This window comes from Narcine bancroftii, chromosome 12 (assembly GCF_036971445.1).
Source record: "Narcine bancroftii isolate sNarBan1 chromosome 12, sNarBan1.hap1, whole genome shotgun sequence".
NCBI classification, from domain to species: Eukaryota; Metazoa; Chordata; class Chondrichthyes; order Torpediniformes; family Narcinidae; genus Narcine; species Narcine bancroftii.
The window spans coordinates 76,928,183-76,949,534 of record NC_091480.1 but is presented as its reverse complement, the minus strand read 5'-3'; the positions used below and the strand labels follow the sequence as shown (position 1 = coordinate 76,949,534).

Sequence of the window (21,352 nt, the reverse complement as noted above, 5' to 3'; positions counted from 1 at the left end):
CATCATCAATAACATTCCATTCATTAGCTCGTTGCTGCCGAATGCCTGCAGTTGTGTTTAGACTTCAGGCATTCCGTGAAATTCTCTAGGAGTCCAAGAAGTAAAATATCGGACCTTTTACACAGACTGTGTTCTGGAATTTTGGGAACAACTTTTTTGGAATGCAAAAAAAACATAATAGTGTCTCTTGCTCTTCCCTTTTCCCTCTGTCTCCTTTCACAGAGCCAAAATCAGTTCTCACCTTTACTCTTGTCATATCCAATTCACACCTTTTGTTGGACTCCTTCCCCTGCCAGTCTTAAGTCTTTATTCTGACACCTTCCTGTTCTTTGCTTATTCCTTGAAGAAGGGGTCAGGCCTGAAATGTCAGTAATATACCTTCACCTCCTGTGGACGCTGTGAGACCAGCTGAGTTCCTCCAGCATTTCTTTGTGTTTTCACTTGTTTAAGAATCTTAAAAGAGATGCCTCGAGGTCTCCTAGAAGGTTTAAGCTATTGGTTCATTCTTTCTGGGTGAGGCTGATGAAATTTATGAAATAGTAAGTTTATAATTGAAATTGCCCATCTTCATTTGATGCTTTGGGAGCAAAGAGGGTCTTCACTCTGGTCATTGTCCTGCAGCACGGAATGGGTGTCTTGACCAGTTAATAACTGTCTATCTTTACTCATCCCACTTTTCAGTACACACACCATGGTCTTATGTGCCATGGTGTTCCAAAGGCTTACAAAATAACAGTACCCACTCCCACAGTTATTTTGAGAGGCTGTTTCAGATTTCTCTCACTCTTGTTCTTCCTCAAATGGCCTCCATAGCCCTCAATGGTTATTTTGTTAAGGGTGTGGTTTCTCCTTATCAATAGTATTGCTCTTTTCATTCTGATCTCCCCTCTATTACAGCACCAGCAAACCCAGGTTTGAATCTGTCTGTAAAGAGTTTGTGTTCTCCATGTCTATGTGGGCTTTCCCCGGGTGTTCCGGTTTCCTCCCACCCTCCAAAAAATACTGGATTGTGGGTTAATTTGGGTAAAGTTGGGCAGCACGGGTTTAAATGGCTGGAATTGGCTTCTACCGTGCTATGAATAAAATTAAAAAAAAAAAAGATCAACCAGCCAGTCCAATGCCTTCCCAATACTCTATCTCAGGCAATGTCTTGTGAGTCTCCTCTGCATCCTCTCCAGTCCAATCGCAACCATCCCAGAGTGTGGTAGCAAGAGCTGCCTATAGTACTCCAGCTGAGACTTGATCATTGTGCTCTAAAGAGAGACAGTCGAGGTTAGATAGCATGGCGATTTAGCTCCACGGATGCTGCCTGTCCTGCTTAGTGTATCCAGCTTCTCTTAAGTTTGCTCAAGATTCCAACATCTGCAGTTTCTCCAATGTATTATAAAGTTGAACCAAAATCCTCTTGCTCTTATGGCCCAGCTAATGAAGGCAAGTATCCTAAATGGTGCCTTAACAACCTTATCTATCCATGTGATGTTGTATTTTCAGGAGGCTCACATAATGTTGTCCTTGCTGCCTGGTGTTCCTGCTTATAGTTATTGCTGTACCTTGTGCCCAGCTGGTCTTTGCTTCCTTTAAGTTTATGGTCTAATCTGTACCAGATACATGTACAAAATATGCACAGAACTGGAGATGATCAATTGTTTGGCTCGAGTCAATAGCTGTTAAGGTTGGGAGTGGGGAAGTAGGTTAAAGACAGTGATGACTGCTGTGGTATAGTGGTTAAATTATGAGATTACTGTCAAGGGATCTGGCCTGCTCTTCAGGAGACCTGTTTGAATCCCTCCAGCTGGCTGGGGAAATGCAAATTCAATAATTAAACCTGGGATAAAAAGCTATCAGAAGTAGTGACGATTAACTGAATGAACTGTTGTTAAAAACTTGTCTCGGTTCCTGATGTCTTCTCAGTGGTAAAGGCAAATAGGTTCCTTCTGTATCATGTTCTTTGTTTATTCCTTGAGGAAGGGCTTGGGCCCAAAATAACAGTAATATACCGTTACCTCCTAAGGACACTGTGAGACTGGCTGAGTTCTGCGTATTGACTACAATCACAGTGTCTGCAGACTTTTGTGTTTCGTGCCTTCCGTATCATTCAGTTTCTACCACTCTGTCCGAACGATTTGCTGGAGTTTGGGTGTGGGCATTTACCAACTGAGCCCATCGTGGCCTTGGATTTTTGTAATTCAGTCTTGAGAGTTTTCCCTTGAAGATCAGTGTACATGACCTTTGAGTTTATCTCATGGTTTCCACTGAGAAATCTTGTCAGTTGTAGGAAATTTAACTTGGCTGAGGACAAGTGTTTATTTCAATGTCTGCACTACTGAATTCATTAAAGCACCGCCTTGGATTAAATATTGATTTAATGGGGAATGTTTTTCTAGATACAATTTCTCTTCCCTGCCCACAACTCGCACCCATGGCAAGTTAGCCAAGCAAATAAGGTCAACGTTTAATGCTCTCTGTTGTGGATCACGAGATGGGACGAGGTTCATGGACTAGATAGGCCAAAGGGCTGTAGTGCTCTATGTTAATGATTTGGAAAAGAATGTCAGTGTCGTGATTATTAAATCTGCTGACAGCCCTAACACTGGTGGAACAGTCGTCAGTGAAAAGTGTTACAGCAGGGTCTAGATCAATTGGGAAAGTGGACAAGTGAACAGCAGATGGAATTTAGCAAATCTGCCATGTGAAGTGATGCTTTTTGGGACATTAAATCAGGGCAGAATGTACACAGGATATAGCCTTCCTCACTGCCTCCGCTGACATCTTGTACCTCCTGTCTTCCATCTCAAGTCCCACATGGATCTCGGGTACCTGCGCTGCATGGATTGTTGCTCTCTTTGCTTCTCCTGCAGAATTATGGCATTAACATCAACTTCTCTGTTTTCTGCTAGCCCTCTCCCCTTCCCTCTCTTCTTTCCTTCAACTCTCCACCCCCTTCCCTCTCCATTCAAAGAGCCATCCCCCCTTCCCCCTCCTTTATCCACCTATTACCTCCTGTCTGTGCTCTTGCCCTTCCCACCCACCATTTTGTTCAGGCACCTGCCTGCATTTTGCTCATACCTTGATGAAGGATGCCTGAAACATTTGTTTTACATCTTTACCTTTGCTACATAATCTAAGCTGTTTGACCTGCTGAGTTTCTCCAGCATTGTGTTTTCATGTGCATAGTGAATGGCAGGTCTCTGGGGAGTGCGGCCTAATCAAGGAGACCTTGGAATACAAGTGCATGTTATGCTGTAAGTGTTGGCACAAGTAGACAGGGTGGTGATGGGGTACGGCAGGGTTTTCCAAACTTATTAGCTCACGGAACCCTTTTGGGGAGCACTTGAAAATAGCAGAACCCCAATCATTCATTACAGTTTAAAAGACCTGGTATGTACACAAGCATAGTAAAAAAAGTAAATAAACTCACCAGTAGTGGATTAACTACTGGCTGGGCCCTAGGCTGAGCCCTGTCACAGGCCTGGGCTACCCCCGGTGCCCCTTGCTCCCCACCGCAGGCCTGGGCTTCCCCTGCCACACCTTGCTCCCCCACCACGGCTGGACTGCCTCGCCATGTCAGACACCGCCGACCTCGAACCCCTTCCGTGGTTCACTTATTACAGATGACAGGCTGGAAGCCGGTGATTCGGAGCCCCCCCCCCCGCACATGCCGCAAATCTTCATGGTTCCGCTGCCAGCTCCCAGAAACCTCCGCTGGCTTCAGCCTGGCAACGGAGTGGTGCTGACTCTGGCCCACAGTTACCAGTTTCATCCACGCAGATCATTGAGCTCCCTGTCAAATTTCTTCCACGGAACACCTGTGCCTTTCCATGGAACCCAATTTGGGAAACGCTGGTGTGTGGTGTGCTTGGCTTCATTGGCTGAGGAGTTGAGTCATGTTACAGTTGGATAAATCATTAATGAGGACACACTTGGATAAATCATTAATGAGGACACACTTGGAGTATTGTGTGCAGTTCTCATCGCCACAATGTAGGAATAGTATGATTAAGATAGAAAAGATTCTCAGGAATGTTGGACTGGAGGGCTTGAGGAGAGATTGGATTGGCTGGTTTGTTTTTCCTGGAACAAAGAAGCCTTAAAAGTCTCTAAAATTGAGAGGATAAGGTTGATAGAAAAAAAAATGTCTTTTTCACAGGGTCAGGCATCACACAATGGATGCCATATATTAAAACAGTCGGTTATGTATTTTTATCTCTATGCTGAGTTTCTCCTGCATTGTTAATACTTAAATAGCTCTTCAAAGCCAATTTAATGGCTACAAATTATTTAGGATGATTTGAAAGGGGCAAGAGAAATGCAAGGAGTTTTTTTTAAATTATAATTTGTCACGTTTGAAATTTTGGACGTGAAGATTGGGGAAGAGTTGGATTTTCGGTTGACTCCTTCACTGGGAGGGTAATTTCTAAACACCACGACAAATTACTTCAAGGAAGAAACTTGATTTTAAGAATTAAGGAGTGTTTAACTCTTACTTGACCCACAATTGGTCCCTTAGCCCCAACCTAAACAATTGATAAAAGTTTTGAATACCTCCAGCTTGAGGCAAATGGACCACAGATACTGTTCAATAAAGTTTAATCTTCCCTCAAAAAAGTGTGAGTAAGGGCTGGAATATTCCTCGTGGGAGCCTGACGAGAACTGGCAGCCACAAAGCATGTTTGAAGAGTGAAACACTGTCTGTTCCTGACTTGGCTACTTCCCTCCCCGTCTTTGAGCTTGTGCTTTGTGAAGTTATGCTCTTTTTTGGAAGAATTCTATTTGCCTTGAATTTTGGATACCTTCTAGCACGGTTAGCACAAAGCTAACTGACAAAAGGCAAAGGAGGAAAAACCCAACACCCAACCCCAACCAACCAATTTTCCCCTGCAACCGCTGCAACCGTGTCTGCCTGTCCCGCATCGGACTTGTCAGCCACCAACGAGCCTGCAGCTGACGTGGACATTTTACCCCCTCCATAAATCTTCGTCCGCGAAGCCGAGCCAAAGAGAGAGATTACAGCATCAATGACCTGGGTTTGAATCCCACGCTGTCTGTAAGGAGTTTGTGCGTCCTCCCTGTGTCTGCATGGGTTTCCTCTGGGTGCTCTGGTTTCCTCCAACCCTTCAAAACGTACAGGGGGTTGTATGCTAATTGGATGACACGGGCTTGTGGGCCAAAAGGGCCTGTTACCGCCGTGGCTGAATGTCTAAATTTAAAAAAATTAAAATTTAATATTTAAACACCACATCTATATTTCTATTCCAAGGCTGTTGTTCTAAGCGAAGGAATCTGGATGCAGATTGTCCATTAGAAATTAGCAATTCCCAGCATCTAATGAAGAATTGTACTTGAACTGTTATTTTCAATTTTTTTGTTTTTGTTATTGCATTTTTGTTTTGGTGAATGGAAATTATCCTTGGTTTTAAAATTTGAAGCTCTTTTCTTCATTGTTTGTCTGGTATTGTGACATATTTTACCCATGCTAAATTTAAATTTTATTTACAATATGGTAGAAGCCATTCCGGCCATTTAAACCCTAGCTGCCCAATTACACCCAAATTAACCTGGTAAGTTTTTAGATGGTGGGAGAAAACTGAAGCACTCGGGGAAATCCCAGGCAGACGCGAGGAGAATGTACGAACTCCTTGCACACGGCATCGGATTTGAAGCTGAATTGCTGGCGCTGTAAGAGGTGGCAGGTTTGCCAAAGTTAAAAGGTACTTTTTTAGGTATGCTACAGCAATTCAAAGGACTTTTTGGGTCATTTCAGGCAATTCTGAGGCGACCATATTGGTCCGGAATCACATGTCAAGCAGACTCCTAAACAACACTTGTCCTGTCTGTCGATGCACTGATGACCTGAAATAAAATTGTAAAAACACAGAAATGCTGGAGGAATTTAGCAGGTCTCACAGCGTCCATAGGAGGTAAAGAGATGTATATCTCCTATTGTTGCTGCAAAGTTCCTCTTGCATTTCCGTTTTTACTATAATCACAGCGTCTGCAGATTTTCCCTCTACCTGAGGCAAGATTCAAGCCTAAAATGTATGCGCACAAATTTGCAATGAAACATAAGGTACAGTACAACTCCGATTATCCAAAATGGTCAGGACTGGGCCTATATTGGATAAATGGTTTTATCGGAGAACTGGTCACTTTTTAAAACAGCCCGGTAGCAACAGGAAATCACAATTAAACAACAACAAAGAACAAGGGGAGGTTTTTTTAAACATGAAATAATGTTTAATTCTCACCAAAAAAAAAACAACCTGAACAAAATAAGATAAATCCAACACCAAAAACACAAAATTCTAATCAGAGGTTCTTCTAAACTTTTTTCAACCTGTGACGTCAGTTTGACTCAAAAAAAATTGGGTAACTGAGGATTTCTGATTGTTTTGAATATCCTTGTTTATCCAAAATTTTTTGGAGGCAAAATGTTGTCATTTTGGCTTTGAAGTTTTTCAGATAAATGAGGATATCTGATTTTTCTGAAATACTCAATTATCCAAAAATGTTTTTGGAGCCAACAGACGTCACCTCTGGGACCAAAAAATTTCGGACAACTGAGGATTTTGGATAATCCGAGTAGTACTGTTCCTTATGTTTCATAAAGTGGCCAAACTTAAATTCCTACACAAGTTGTCTGTCACTCCAAGATTTCCTAAAGCTTATTATCAAGATGAACTGAGATATTCCCCACGATAAGGTTGTGTTTCTTTCAAAGGAACATTAATTGAGTTATTGTCTCTAAACACGGATTTAGTATTCGGTTTTATTCCAAGTGGATTGTTGTTGAATGTTCATAATCAAATACCATCATAAAGTGGCTGAGAAATGGAGAATTGGTCTGTTGACAGTCACCTGATGGTGAGGATCACTGAAGGTTTAGCTCCTCTAGGTTCATGGCAGTGATGCCGCAGCTGATTTCAGTTACATTGAGTTGAAACGGGAGAGCCAAGAGCGGAGACACAGCGTTGTTCTGAAAAGTTCAATCCCTCCCCAGTCCTAATGCTGGCTGACCAGTACAGGCTTTAAATGGCCTGTTACAGGAGCCGACAGTGTTTGGAAATAAAACCCTGAAACCTCAGAAGTCTGCCCAAGCGCTTGTGCTCAGCAGCGGCCTTGAGGGGTTGCAGACACCAGGGGATCAGTGGATCAACGCAGGGCAGGGAAGAAACCTTCCGTTGAGATGGAGAAACAGAGGAGATGACCCTACACCACGGTGACCACTGCGGTGGACCAGCAAAGGGCTCAGCAGCTGAGGGATCTACACAGGCTGCTGGAGAATGGCTGATGAGAACTAGGTATTGGGGAAGGGATTTGAGAGGGTGCTGAGGGCAATATAGATTCCCGAAGGGGCCTTGGGCTCTGAAGGCTCCTTGATCATGTTGGAGGTTTGGATCTGGAGGCCAGGTTGCTGATGAACTAGAGTCTGTGCAGCTGCAGAGGCTGCGAGAGCACTGGAGGTGCATCCACCAACACTGACTGACTCTGAAGGGACTCTCTTTTGCTTCTCTTTTCTCTTACTGTAAGAGGCAACACTAATGAGACTGTCTGGCAAAAGGCAATTTTGTGTAATATTACATGTTCTGCGCTATTACTTGACAATTACAGAATCTTGAAATTTGTGCTTGATAGGCTTTTTGGTTCTCAAAAATCTGAGAATCAGTGGTAAAAGCAATATTTAGATTAGAAATGATCTTGAACAGGTTGGAGGGGGTAAAAAGCGTCTGTTCCTAAATTGCATATACACGAGGACTATAATCAATGCAGATTTTATCTGAGCAAGGGCTTGTTCCTTGTAGCGAGAAGAGCTTCATGTGATCACCTTCATGGCCTTGAGGTATTGCCTGATGCAGTAGTTGTTCTCTGTGAAGACATATTTCCTGGAGATGCCCAGAAGGTCACGAGGTGGAAACAAGCATCTTCTCAGTTGATGATTATTTTATTGAAAGATCATTGCGCTGAATCTTCCTGAATTGATGCTGGGAAATCCGCTGAGTATCTCCATCATTTTCAGATTTCCAGCCTCTATAAAACAGAAAATCTAATCTTACATAAAATTTTCTTTACTGTGCCATAAGGCAGACAAAGTCACCATTAGCATTGCCTGGCACCCGTTACAATAGGAGAAGCAAAACAGAAGTCACTGAGCATCTGCCCATTCGCCTCCAGTGATCTTGGCTTGCACACATCTCGAATTCTTCCACCATTGCAGAATCTATGATATTTTCATGTACGTAACCCTGTAATGAATGGGGTTCGTTGGCCATGTTCATTAGATTCTAGATCTCGGAAGAATAATTTTTTTCTTCCAAACAGATTTAAAACATTTGAATGAAGTGTTGTATATTTCTCCCATGCAATCTTCCATATCCCTTCTCATAAGCTGCTAATTTCCAATTGTGCATTGATGAGTGGTGGCACAGAACAGTTTGCATCTGCTCATCGTTATGAAGAGGCCTGGATTTTACTGAGTTTGGTTTGCTGTTGAGGTGCTTATTATGCCTGCACTTAACCAGATTGGTAAACTGAATTTTCTAAAAGATTAAGCCACATACAGCTTTTTGCTTCAGATCCCATGCAACAAACTGCATGGCTTTAGAGACTGATCTCCTAAACTTCTCCCGTTTCACCCTTAACCCATGTCCTCTGGTTTGTATCTCACCTCCCCTCAGTGGAAAAAGATTTTGTTTCCTTGTTGTTCAGTGACATTCAAAAGCTATTAAAAATCAAACAATTGAAAGTTTAAAAGGATCTTTGAGAAGTGAAGTCATCAAAAAAGGCCTTTAATCTTCATACCCTCCACTTTGAGGTGAATGTTGCTTTAATTGTAGGTGTTCAGCTGGAAAGAAATCTTTTTGTTTTGTTGCAATATTGTTCTTGGCAGATGCACAATGCTGAGTGAACACAGCTACAGAGAACGTGATGTATCCTCTTGGCCCTGTTCATTGCCTTGGATGCTTCTGGCTCTGGTCAACTGGGATGTTCTCACTTTGGTGCCAGCAGTGTTCATTTTATTCGGGATGTGATGTGTTTGGCTGTTGTCCCTTAGGAGGAGGGGATGAAGGCAAAAGAAGCTTTTTTTTTCTTTTTCAAGCCTTCATGTTTTTAAAAATCTTTTCCACCTCTTCACCCCAAAGCTAAATTTGCATGCAGAATTGTACAGAACAGAATCGGGCCCTTTTGGCTCTCCTCATCCATGCTTACTGTGAGGCATATGTTTGTCAATCCTATTTGTCCTGTGTTCTGCTGTGTCTTTATCCATTAACCTGTCCAAATGCTTTTCAATGCCTCTATCACCTCCTCTGGCAGATATCCCTCTGCATGAACAAGCCCTATGCCTCAGATCTCCTTTTCTTGCATTTCACCTGAAACCAATGTCCTCTTGTTCAGCTATTCTGAACGGGGGATTTTTAAGTAAAAGCCTAATTTTCTTTTCACCTCACGTAACAAGTATTTTTATTTTTTTTTGTGTGTAGTCAATGGCCTTCAGCGTCAGGGCCCTTCAGGAGCCCTCTTTGCCCACAGCATCCTCTCAAATCCCGGTTCTAATACTTGGCCAATACAATAGCCAAGAAAGCCCAGCAGCACCTCTACTTCCTGTGAAGGCTGAGGAAAGTCCATCTCCCACTCTCCATCCTCACTACATTCTACAGAGGATGTATCGAGAGTATCCTGTGCAACTATATCATCGCATGGTTTGGAAGCTGTACCTCCTCAGACCACAAGATGCAACACAGAGGATAGTGAAGTCAGTGGGAAAGACCATTGGGGAACCTCTTCCTAGCATGGAGAACATCTACAATACTCTATGCAGTCAGAAAGGCAATGAACATTATGAAGAATTCCACACATCCCGCATGTAAACTCTTCTCCATTCTACCATCTGGCAGGAGGATCCAAAGAACTCGGGCCCTTGCGTCCAGAGTGGGAAACAGCTTTTTCCCCCAAGCCATCAGGCTTCTGAACTCCCAGTGCAGATGTGGATAGTGCGCCGTGGACTTTCAGTGTCTACGTCTTCAGACCGTAATATTTTAACGCGTTAACTGCTTCCCTAACTTATATCTATGTAAATAAGCTCCGTGGTCCTGGAGAAATGGTACTTCGTCCTACCGTGCGAGCATGGTATGAACAATAAATAAAGTTGACTTGGTTCTCTTTTTTTTCCCAGTAAGACTTGGTTCTCTTGAAGACTCTCCTGGACGCTCAGCTTGGTCCTTTGACCTCAAGTCGCCAGCAGCCCATAACCTCTGTGGCATTCCTCCCCCTTAAATCACCAGTAGCTTGCTACCTGTGATTGTCCTTCAGCTGCAGAATTCCATACTGGTCTGTCACCATGGTCACCGTCCTTAGGATGGTCTCCTCTGCATCTACTTCTCAATGGGGGGAGTTCTCCCTGTTACTGCTGCCCTCCGCTAGTCCACTGCTCCCTCGGAGACTGCAACCCATCATGGCCACGGCTGAACACAGGTGGTGCCATTTTAGGTCCAGGGCCCGTGGTTATAGAATTTTATATAAAGCACTGTTGGCTCCTTTAACAGGCTGTTTAAAGCCTGTATGGAGCAGTCAGCAGTAGGACTGGATGGTGGGACCCTGCAAGGAGCACTCCCCAGTCCAAATCCATGACAGCTCTGCCATTTTGTTTTACTTGTTATGTTTAATGCTGTTTTGTTTAAACTTAGCAAGTTTAATGTAGTAGTGCTAAACTATGTTTAATACTAAGCACATGCCCCTCACTTCCATCATTGATTTTGGCAATCTGCTTTTGGCATTCAATCAGGTTGATTCCAGAGATAAGGGGGTTAGCATATGAGGAGAGATTGGGTTGTCTAGGACTATACACGCTGGAAGAATGAGAGGGGATCTCAGAGAAACGTATAACATTATGAAGGGCATAAATACGATAGAGGTAGGTAAGTTGTTCCCATTGGTGGGGGAGACTAGAACTAGCGGACTTGGCCTCAAGATTCAGGATAGTAGTTTTAGGACGGAGATGAGGAGGAACTGCTTTTCCCAGAGGGTGGTGAATCTATGGAATTTGCTGCCCATTGAAGCAGTGGAGGTGACCTCAGTAAATATATTTAAGATGGTTGGATAGAAGTTTACATAGTAGGGGAATTAAGGGATATGGGGAAAAGGCAAGTCGGTGGAGAAGAGCGTCTCATCATGCCAGCTATGATCACATTGAATGGCGGAGCAGGCTCGACGGGCCAGATGGCCGACTCCTGCTTCTGTTTCTTATGTACTTGTGAGCAGCCTGTGAATACGGGTCCTAAGATGTGAGGAGCCACTGACTTCTGGTGAGGGATGCAGATTGGTGGCCAGATTCTACCAGGTCAATGACTCTTCTGATTCATGGCCAGATTTGAAGACCATACAGAGGAGGTTCATTGGATTGATTCCAGAAAGGAAGGGATTATATTTTGTGCTGAGATTGAATAGCCTGAGTTTAAAAGGATGAGGCCTCGTATTAGGTTTTGAAAGGAATAGATAAGATAGAATCAGGGAGGTTGTTTCTGCTGGAAGGGGAGTCTAGAACAAGCGAACAAACCTCAAGATTTGAAGGGAGTAGATTTAAAATAAAAATGAGGAGAAACTGCTTCTCAGAACCATAGAACATTACAGCACGGAAATAGGCCACTTCAGCCCTTTCAGTCTGTGCTGAACCATTTTTTTTTGCCTAGTCACACTGATCTTCACCCTGTCCATAGCCCTCTATACCTCTCCCATCCACCTGTCCAAATTCTTCTTAAAAGTTAAAATTGAGCCCACATTCACCACTCCACCTCACAGCTTGTTCAACACTCCCACCACTCTCTGTGTGAAGATGTTTCCCCTCATGTTTCACCTGAACCTTTCCCCTTTCACTCTTAACCCATGTCCTCTGGTTTGTATCTCACCTACCCTCAGTGGAAAAAACCTACCTACATTTACTCTCTATACCCCACATAATTTTAAATACCTCTATCAAATCTCACCTCATTCTTCTACGCTCCAGGGAATAAAGTCCTAACCTGTTTAACCTTTCCCCTTTAACTCAGTTCCAGAAGTCTAGGCAACATCCTAGTAAATCTTCTCTGCACTCTTTCTATCTTGTTTTTTAAAATTAAAAAAAAAATTTTCATGCTATGAACCATATTGACCAAAATACACATAAACATTTCCCTCTTGAATATACACCGTGTCATTTTCTCCCCTTTATTCCCCCCCTTTCTATCTTGTTGATATCTTTCCTGTAGTTAGGTGACCAAAACTTCAAACAATATTCCAAATTTGGCCTCACTAATGTCTGATACAATTTTAACATAACTTCCCAACTCCTATACTCAGTATTTTGATTTATGAAGGCCAATATGCCAAAAGCTCACTTTACAATCCTCTCCACTTGTGACACCACTTTCAGGGAATTATGTATCTGTATTCCCAGATTCCACTGTTCTACTGCACTCCTCAGTGCCCCACCATTCCCCGTGTATGTCCTTCCTTGATTTGACCTTCCAAAGTGCAACAACTCGCACTTGTCTGCATTAAATTCCATCTGCCATTTTTCATCCCATTTTTCTAGGTCGCAAGCTTTGAGACAGTCGTGAATCTGTGAAATTCCCTTCCCTGCAATCAGTGAAAGCTGCCTCATTAAACGTGTTTTAAGACTGGTAGATTTTTGAAGAAAGAGTGAATTATGGGGATAGGCGGGTAAGAGGAATTGAGTCCGCAGCTAGATAAGCCATGATCATTTTGAATGGTGAGGCAGGGTCAACAGGCAATGTGGGATTCGAACCCAGGACTCAATCACTGGTGCTGTAAAGGCATTGCACTAACTGCGATACCAACCATGCTGCCCACTGTAGCTCTCACTCCACCCACCAAGTGGGCTTGATAGTGGGCAGAATGCGAGGCGGAGCCCAGGGCAATTGGAGACTAGATTCTGCTGTGTTGTGATACTGCATACATGTCTGGAGACACCTGGGCACACTATCCATAGTTTATATGTACTTCCAACACAGGCACTCGTGTGAACACTGATCCATCCCTCCATAACCCTCATCCCCTCCCTACTCCAAGTTCCTTCTGCTTCACCCCTTCCATTCCTCAATTTTTCCCTTTCATCCCTCCTGCCTAATGTCTCCAAGACCTGGTCTTTAGCTCTTCCCCAACCAAACACCATTCCATCCTTGTCTGTAGTTGTACTAACAATCAGGGAGATGCGGTCACTGTCTCCAAAGTGCTCGCTCACCAAGAGGTCTCCCACCACCAGGCTCGTTGCCCGGTACTGGATGCAGTATGTCGTCAGTCTATCCACATGCAGTGTCGGGAATCTTTCTTGAACTTGGATTACTGTGAATATTTAAAAAAAACATTTAGACATGCAGCATGGTAACAGGCCATTTCAGCCCACTAGTCCATGCTGCCCAATTTACCCCTATTTAACCTACACCCATGGTATGTTTTGAACGGTGGGAGGAAACCAAAGCCCCCCAGGTAAAACCCACGGAGACATGGGGAGAACATTCAAATTCCTCACAGCGTGGGATTTGAACCCGATCCTCATCGCTGGCGCTGTAAAGGTGTGCGAACCGCTACTGAAACTGGGCTGCCCTATTAGCTATCTATTTATTTATTATCTATCTTGTGTCTTTTTGATTCAATTAAGTTTACTATTATATTTTGCTATTATTACCTGTTCAGCTGCAGCAAGTAAGAATTTTGGTGCCGGTGTACAATGTGTATGACAATAAATTCATTGTTGTAATCACCCTGCTGTTGAAGCCAGTCTGGCAACAAGTATTGATACAAGGACTGCCTAAAGAAATCTCTTGGTGCCTGCCACATTGACCATCGCCAGTGGGCTGTTATCGCCTCAACCCGTGCATCTTGGCGCCTCACAGTTCGGCGGGCAGCAACCTCATTTGTAGAAGACCGCAGAGCCCACCTCACTGACAAAAGACAAAGGAGGAAAAACCCAACCCCAACCAACCAATTTTCCCTTGCAACCGCTGCAACCGTGTCTGCCTGTCCCGCATCGGACTTTTCAGCCACAAATGAGCCTGCAGCTGACGTGGACATTACCCCTCCATAAATCTTCGTCCGCCAAGCCAAAGAAAGATTGAGAACGAGAACAGTCTTCTTAGAGATGTGAAGGGAGCTGTGTAACAACCAGATTCAGTGCCAACAGTAAACAATAGCTAAGCAAGCCCACAGGACAAATGGGTTAGATTAAGTGCCTGTTGTCCTGCCATATCCTGTGATGAATTAAACATCTCTGAAGCCTGTGCCTCACTTGTATAGACCCTGGATCCTGCACTGATTTCTTTTTAGATCACTAAAACTCTGCAGCTCGCACATTATCCACATAATTTCCTGAATAGTCATGTGCCCATTTACAAGACTCTTAAATGCTGTTTGCATCTGCTTCTGGCAACCCTTTGGAGGCATAAGTACAGTACAGCACAGAAAAAGGCCTTTTGGTCCTTCTAGTCTGTGTCTAGTCCCACTGACCTGTACCCAGACCATATCCTTCCATACATCTAACTATCTTTGGGTTTAAATAAAAAACTTGCCCCTTCCCCCTACCTTAAATGCACATCCTCTAGTACAGGAGTGGCCAACCTTTTAATTCTTAATGTAGAAGACAGACATTTTGGCCCACGAATACGTACCGGAGGTGTAGGTTAATTGGGCGGCACGGACTGGTGGGCCAAAATGGCTTGTTACCGTGCTGTATGCAAGTCTAGTATGTGACTTTTTTTAAAGTTCAAGTTCAAATTCATTAATGATCCAATTGTACAAGTACAATCCAACAAAACTCGTTCTCCGGTCCTCGGTGCAGCACACTGTGAACACACATACAGACGCACACCCATTCAGACAAACAATACACGTGCACAATACTTATTTACAAATATTAAAATAAATATATTATTAAATGAACAGTTGAGTCAGAGTGTTTGTATTACCCGAGGAAAAAGTTTGATTGCTTATTGATACCACTCCTAATTTTATAAACCTCTATCAGTTTTCCCCTCTTTGTTGTCTTACCTTTGACAATAAATCTTATTGCCATGATTTCTGCCTGTGTGTGAAGACAATGTAACCCTTGATGACTGTGTGGAATACAGTTTTTAATCATGTGCTTTCATCCTTTTGAGAACAAAGTACACGTGAATAATAAAGCTGATAACAGTCATGGTTTGGTCCTGGTAAAGTGTTGTAGGACAATTTACTGCATTAAAGGCTCTATTAATATATGTTTGTGTGTGGTGAATGCTTTAAGGTTACTGTATATATGTGTAATAGTTGATTGCATGTAAAAGTCGACCTTTTTTTGGCCACTCGCCCATCTGAGCTCCCGACGTCCTGACCGTAGACTCTCAGCTAGGTCCTGGCCGCCTGCCCACCCATCCGTGTTCCCGACATCCTGACTGTGGACTCTTACCTAGGTCCCGCACTGCCCACACAAGCTCCCGACACCCTGAACGTGGACTCTTCTAGGTCCTGGCCATCTGTGCTCCCGTGGTCCAAAACGCAGACTCTCGCCTAGGGCCTGGACGCTTGCTCATCCAAGTTCCCGAGGATGTCAATGAGGGCTTACCACCAGTCCCGCCCACCCATCCGAGCTCCTGACACCTTGAATGACGGAGGTACTTACTGAGTTCAAAAGTCGTATATGTTTAATAGTCGACCCCCCCTCAATTTTACCCTAAAAATTGGTCCACATAATTTGATGATTGCACACTTGTATACAGTAGATAAGTTAGGATGAAGGAGGTTAATGTGGAGCATAAACTATAGCATGGCTCCAGTTGTAGCAAAGACTATTTTTCTGTGCAAGAGCAGCTGTGAGTGGCTGGTCAAAGAACACTGAAGATAAAAGGACTCTGTCCATGGGTTGAGTGATTTCTTTGGCAAGCTGATTAGTCTACTCCTGCCATATACCCCTCCCTGCTAATTGTAGTCATGTAATTTCCATCTTGCTGGGTTATCTGCACCATGTCAAACCACAGATGAGGGCTCAAGGCTGCCAGAGGCTACAATGAACCTAAGGCCAGAGTTGTGAAAAATGGGCAAGTATCTCTAGCATTCCCACTGTCCAGATCAAGCAGACAAGGATGTCCGTTATCTCCAGCTCTTTTCATACTGGCTATAGAACCTTTGGAGGAAATTATTCGACGAGATCCAACATCAAGGGGTTCAGGGTTGACCAAGATGAACATGAGATCAATCTGTTTGCAGATGATGTATTAATAGATCTAACAGAACTGGAAACTTCTTTGCAAAAGCTGCACGCATTTGCAACTGGAAGGTTACAGGAGGGTCTCTGGGTATAAAATAAATTGGGACAAAAGTGAGATTATGCCATTAATTGATGGGGATTTTACAAATTGTCAAAGAAATATGCAATTTAGATGGGCAAAGATTGAGATTAAGTACTTGGGAATTCAAACAGATAGTTCATTTTATATAAATTTTTCAAATCATTATTGTCCCCCCTGCTTAAGAAGATTTATTTTGTTACAAACCATGTGTAACGAGCAGCAATGAACCAGACAGTGTTTAATTTTAAAACTATAGTGTTAACTTTTAAACTATCCTGAACACTAAATCTATCCCCAACTATGTGAAGGTGTACTAGTGTGTGTACAGTCCAGGCCAAAGTCTAGAAAGTTACTTCAAACTTCAGTCTTTCAAATTCAGTGTTGAATCATGGGCCTTTGAAATTTGATGCCCAGAATTAATATTGAACTGATGGGAAGACTGGAGATGTGGCTGCTACAGATTCACGAATTCTCCTTGCATTGTCTTTGAAGAAATGTCTATCCACATGAGCTGTGGTCATAACACTCCTGATCCTTTGTGGGCAAGACTCGAACTGGGCGACCTCCACGAAGCTTCCAAGACCCTGGCACCGGTCTCTCCGAGTGAGCTTCACTATTAGTCACACTCAAAATGAAGCACTTTGCTTCCCAAAAAGACCCTCCTGGCATAGGTCAATCCATTGAAAAGGCCCAGTCATTCACAGGACATGCTTTGCTCTGAATTCCATAGAATGGCTGGCCACAAGACTTGCTTCAAAGAGCTGTTCCCTCTGCAGCCATCAGCATGGTTCTCCCTGGCAAAATCACAATGTCTTTGCAAATGTATTCAACCTGGAACAGCCTGTGAGAAGCCTTCCCTCAGTTTTTCCAATGTATCGAATTGTCGCTGGGCTGTGACTTGTGTTGTGCTTGTGTTAAATGTTAACTGTGACCATTCAGTTCCTCCTGTCTGTACTAGCCCTTATAATGATAATCTCATTTTACTAAAACAGAAGCTCGTAACAAAATAAATGGATAACTTCTGATAACTTTGATTGGAAGAGTTAATTGTGTTAAAATGAATATACTTCTGCGTGTCCAGTACCTCTTCCAATACCATTACCAATTTGAATAAATTGGTTAGAAAGTTTCTTTGGAATGTTAAGTTAGCCAGAGTCTGCATGGAAAAACTAACTTGGAAATACTATATGGGGGTGGGGGTGGTGTTTACAACTCCTTTTAAATATTACTATTGGGTGGCGCAGATGAAATTTGTTACTTCTCTCTTTGATGGAAGGACTTCATGGGTGGAAATTGAACTGCCCAAAGTCAGATAGAGAATAGCAGAAGATCTTTTGTGTAAATAGGACACTAAATCTATTTCTGGAGGAAAAGACTCATCTCTAACAAAACATTTTCTGGATACTTGGTATAAATTGAATAATTTAATTGGAAAAGGAAAAATGTTTCCAAAAATCCCCTTGACTCAAAATAGATTAATTCCTTTAATAATGGATAATAAGATTCTACATACCTGGTCCCGCAAAGGAATCAGGGATGTAGAAGATTATTATGTGCAAGGACAACTTGTGTCATTTGAGCAGTTAAAAAATGGATATAGTATTCCTAACAACACAATTTTCTGCTTCTTCATTTAAGAGCTTTTTTCAGAGATGCATTAGGACTGACCATGATGTTACCAGACTGCAGCAAAATGGAATTTCTGATTCAAAGGGGGAACACCAGGAAGTTTACATCTACAATGCATTCCTTACATTAATCGGGCACTCCCAAGTGATATAAATCAAAGCAAAGATGGGAATCAGACTTGAATATTAGTATTGCTGATAAGATCTAGTCTGATTTCTGTCAGGACTGCATGACCAGTACAATTAATGTAAATGCAATATAACTTCTTGCATCAGCTATAACTTACCCTGCAGAAGTTGCACATATTAAATTCTAATTTATCGGATATATGTCTTGGATGCGCTGAAGAAACAGGAACCTTTTTACATTCCACCTGGTCATGCTCCAATGTGAAACCTTTTGGGACCAAAACTATCCAATCTGATAACTTCCTTTTCCATGTGGCTAAGGAAGTGAGACGTGGTGGGGGAAATGCATGCGATGACCAAACTGAGCTGGAGGAAGAGGAGGAGGCTGACAGAAAGGAGGTCATGTGATTGAAAATTCCAGACGGAAATAATGTGGATCACAATTAAGAGATGGGCGGCACACAGTTAGCTAGTGGTTACAAGGCCAACAAATGGGCTTTGAATCCAGTGCTGATTGTACATTCTCCCCATATCTGTGTTGGTTTATTCCCACTATTCAAAATATACTGGGGTTGCAGGTCAATTGGATGTAATCAGGCGAATGGGTTCATGGGCCGAAAGGGCCTGTTACTGTGCCTGTGTATGTCCTTTAAAAAAAAATAAAATTTGCTTTCTTACAATGGAATTAACAATATGCTTTTATTTTCTGTTCTTGTTGTAGTACTGGCATAAAGCATGCTTCCAATGTGAAACCTGCAAAATGACTCTAAACATGAAGAACTACAAAGGATATGATAAGAAGCCTTATTGCAATGCGTAAGTACTTATCCACTCCTGTGGCCCTGATGGTGTGTTACCTCATCTGAAGCCGTATGTTGATCCTGAGGCCAGGTGGGGCCGGTGTCTAGGGCAACTGACGGTTGCACGTTTGTGTCAGTTTAGTGGCGACACTATTAATGCAGCGGTTAGCGCAACGCTGTTGCAGCACCAGTGATCAGGACCGGGGTTTGAATCCTGCGCTGTCATTAAGGAGTTTGCATGCTCTCCCCGTATCTGCGTGGGTTTTCCCCATGGGCCCAGTTTCCTCCCACCCTTTAAATACTGGGGGGTTGTAGGTCAATTGGGTGTAATTGGGTGGCACTGTTTCATGAGCCGAAAGGGTCTGTTACTGTGCCGTATGTCTAAATTTAAAATTTAGCTTGATGAGTCATATTTGTTCTATTGTGCGAAGGTTAGTAATTGGTGAGACTGCCAGCTTGATGTGTCAGGTGCGGATTCAGTGGAAAGAGCTCTCCTTTGGTACAAGATTGAAGCTGAGCCTGACCAGACATGTTGCATCCTGTCTGGTTATAGAACGTAGATAGCTACAGCACAGTACAGGCCCTTCTGCCCTCGATGTTGTGCTAGCCTTTATATTCCTACCAAAAAAAAAGCCCTTCCTACCTCATATCCCTCTATTTTTCTTTCATTTGAGTCTCTTGGATGCCTCCACCACCACCCCTGGCAAAGCATTCCTGGCACCCACAACTCTCTGTGGGGGGGGGGGGGGGGAATGAACTTAACCCCTAAACTTTCCTCCCTTCATTTGTACAAATGTCCTGTTCTGTTTGCTACTCCTGCCCTGGGGATAAAGGCATGGACTGCCCACCTTATCTATGCCTTTTGGTTGAATAGCAGGTTTTAGAAGGAAGAGCTCTTTGTGGTGCCAGTATGAACAGATTTTAATGGACAATGCCTTTGTGATCCCTCTCTTCCTTAGTTCTTCTGTGTTCTCTTGGTAGTACACAGTGCCACAGTACCTGGCTATGCCATAGGTACTACCATGTAGTAATGAAATCGAAAGGCCTAATCTATGCCATCTCGAGGGACATGATATTTTGTTTTCCTAGCTGCCTCCTGACACCTGATTGGGAAGCTTGGCTCTATAGGGGTAAAGTTCCTCACTCCAATTTCAAATCCCATTTCAGGGAATCCTAGAGGCCAAGCTGGGTTAAACTATTTTGTGGTGCAGGCCACCTTTTTCAAGATTCAAGTTTATTATATTGTTGTGTAATAACACAGAAAATGTAATATTACATGAAATTTCCTTAAGGCAGACCAAAAGTTCCAATTAAAATTGACTGGTGTCCCTTACAGTCAGGGAAAAAGAAGCAAAGAGAGAACATTTAGAATCAATGAGTGTCCGTGGATTTGCCTCCAGTGCTCTCGCATCCTCTGCAGACACTCGGACTTCTGTTCTCTCCGTTGGCAACCTGAGCTCCAGACGTCTGGTATAATCAGGAAGTCTTTAGCACCCAAGGCCTTTCAGGAGCTCTTCTTGCCTTCAGCACCCTCTCAAATCCTGGTTCCATTACCTGGTTCCCATGAGCCAGTCTCCAGCCGCCTGTGTGGATCCTTTAACTGCGGAGCCCCTCGCTAGACTGCTGCCATGGTTACCTTCCTGTAGGGTTGTCTCCTCTGCTCCTTCTCTACGGGCCAGCCATTAGCATTGCCCTGTGCTGGTCCACTGATCCACAGAGTTTGCAACCTCCCGAGACTGTGGACAGCATAGACGCCACCAAATTTGGGCCCCACAGTTGCAGGATTTTAAATAAAAACACCGTTAGTTCTGTTAACGGGCCGTTTAAAATGTCAGCATTAGGACCAGGTGGTAGGACTCCGTGGGGGAGCTCTGTGTCTCCGCTCCCCAGGTCCACACCAGTGGCGGCACTGCCTTTACAGCAGCACTGCCACCTTGGCTAAATAAATGGTCCTCCCGCACTAGTTTGACAAAGGCAAAGGAGTTTGGTCCAAAATCTTGATGAACAAATTACCGTTATGTTTTTATGATGTCCATTTTCGGTTCCCATTTGTAGAGCCTTGTATTGTGCAATTAACAGACAGCTCCAGTTGTCAAAATAGAATTTAACTGCCTGTCAAGTGTTGGCGAAGGAGTGGGAATATACTTCTGAGTTAGGAAGGTGAGTGAATTGGAGGACTCTCCTGGTGGAGATGTTGCTAGGCTTCTGCTGCCCTTGTCCTTCCAGCTAGTAGGGGTTGTGGCACTGGAAGGTACGATCCAAGGAGTCATCAAGGTATGAGCAAAATGTAGGCAGGCAGCTGAATAAAATGGTGGGGTGGGGGGGAGGGGGATAGGATCTCCCAGTGGCCATCCATTTTAATTTTGCGCCTCACTCCCACACTGACGTGACCTCATGCACTGCCAAACCAAGGCCACCTGTAAAGGGGAGACCACCTAATATTCCGTCTTATGCCCCCTCCAACTGGATGGTATTAATGTCAACT

At 43.5% G+C, this 21,352-nt stretch overlaps 1 protein-coding gene across 1 annotated transcript in view; it reads left to right on the top strand.

Annotated features, from left to right (window-relative positions):
- lasp1 (LIM and SH3 protein 1) overlaps nt 1-21,352 on the top strand; it is a 136,862-nt gene that overhangs the window by 27,606 nt on the left and 87,904 nt on the right. Inside the window, exon 2 of the mRNA XM_069906972.1 lies at nt 18,789-18,883. Coding sequence (XP_069763073.1) covers nt 18,789-18,883 — 95 coding nt within the window. The remainder of the gene's footprint in view (nt 1-18,788; nt 18,884-21,352) is intronic.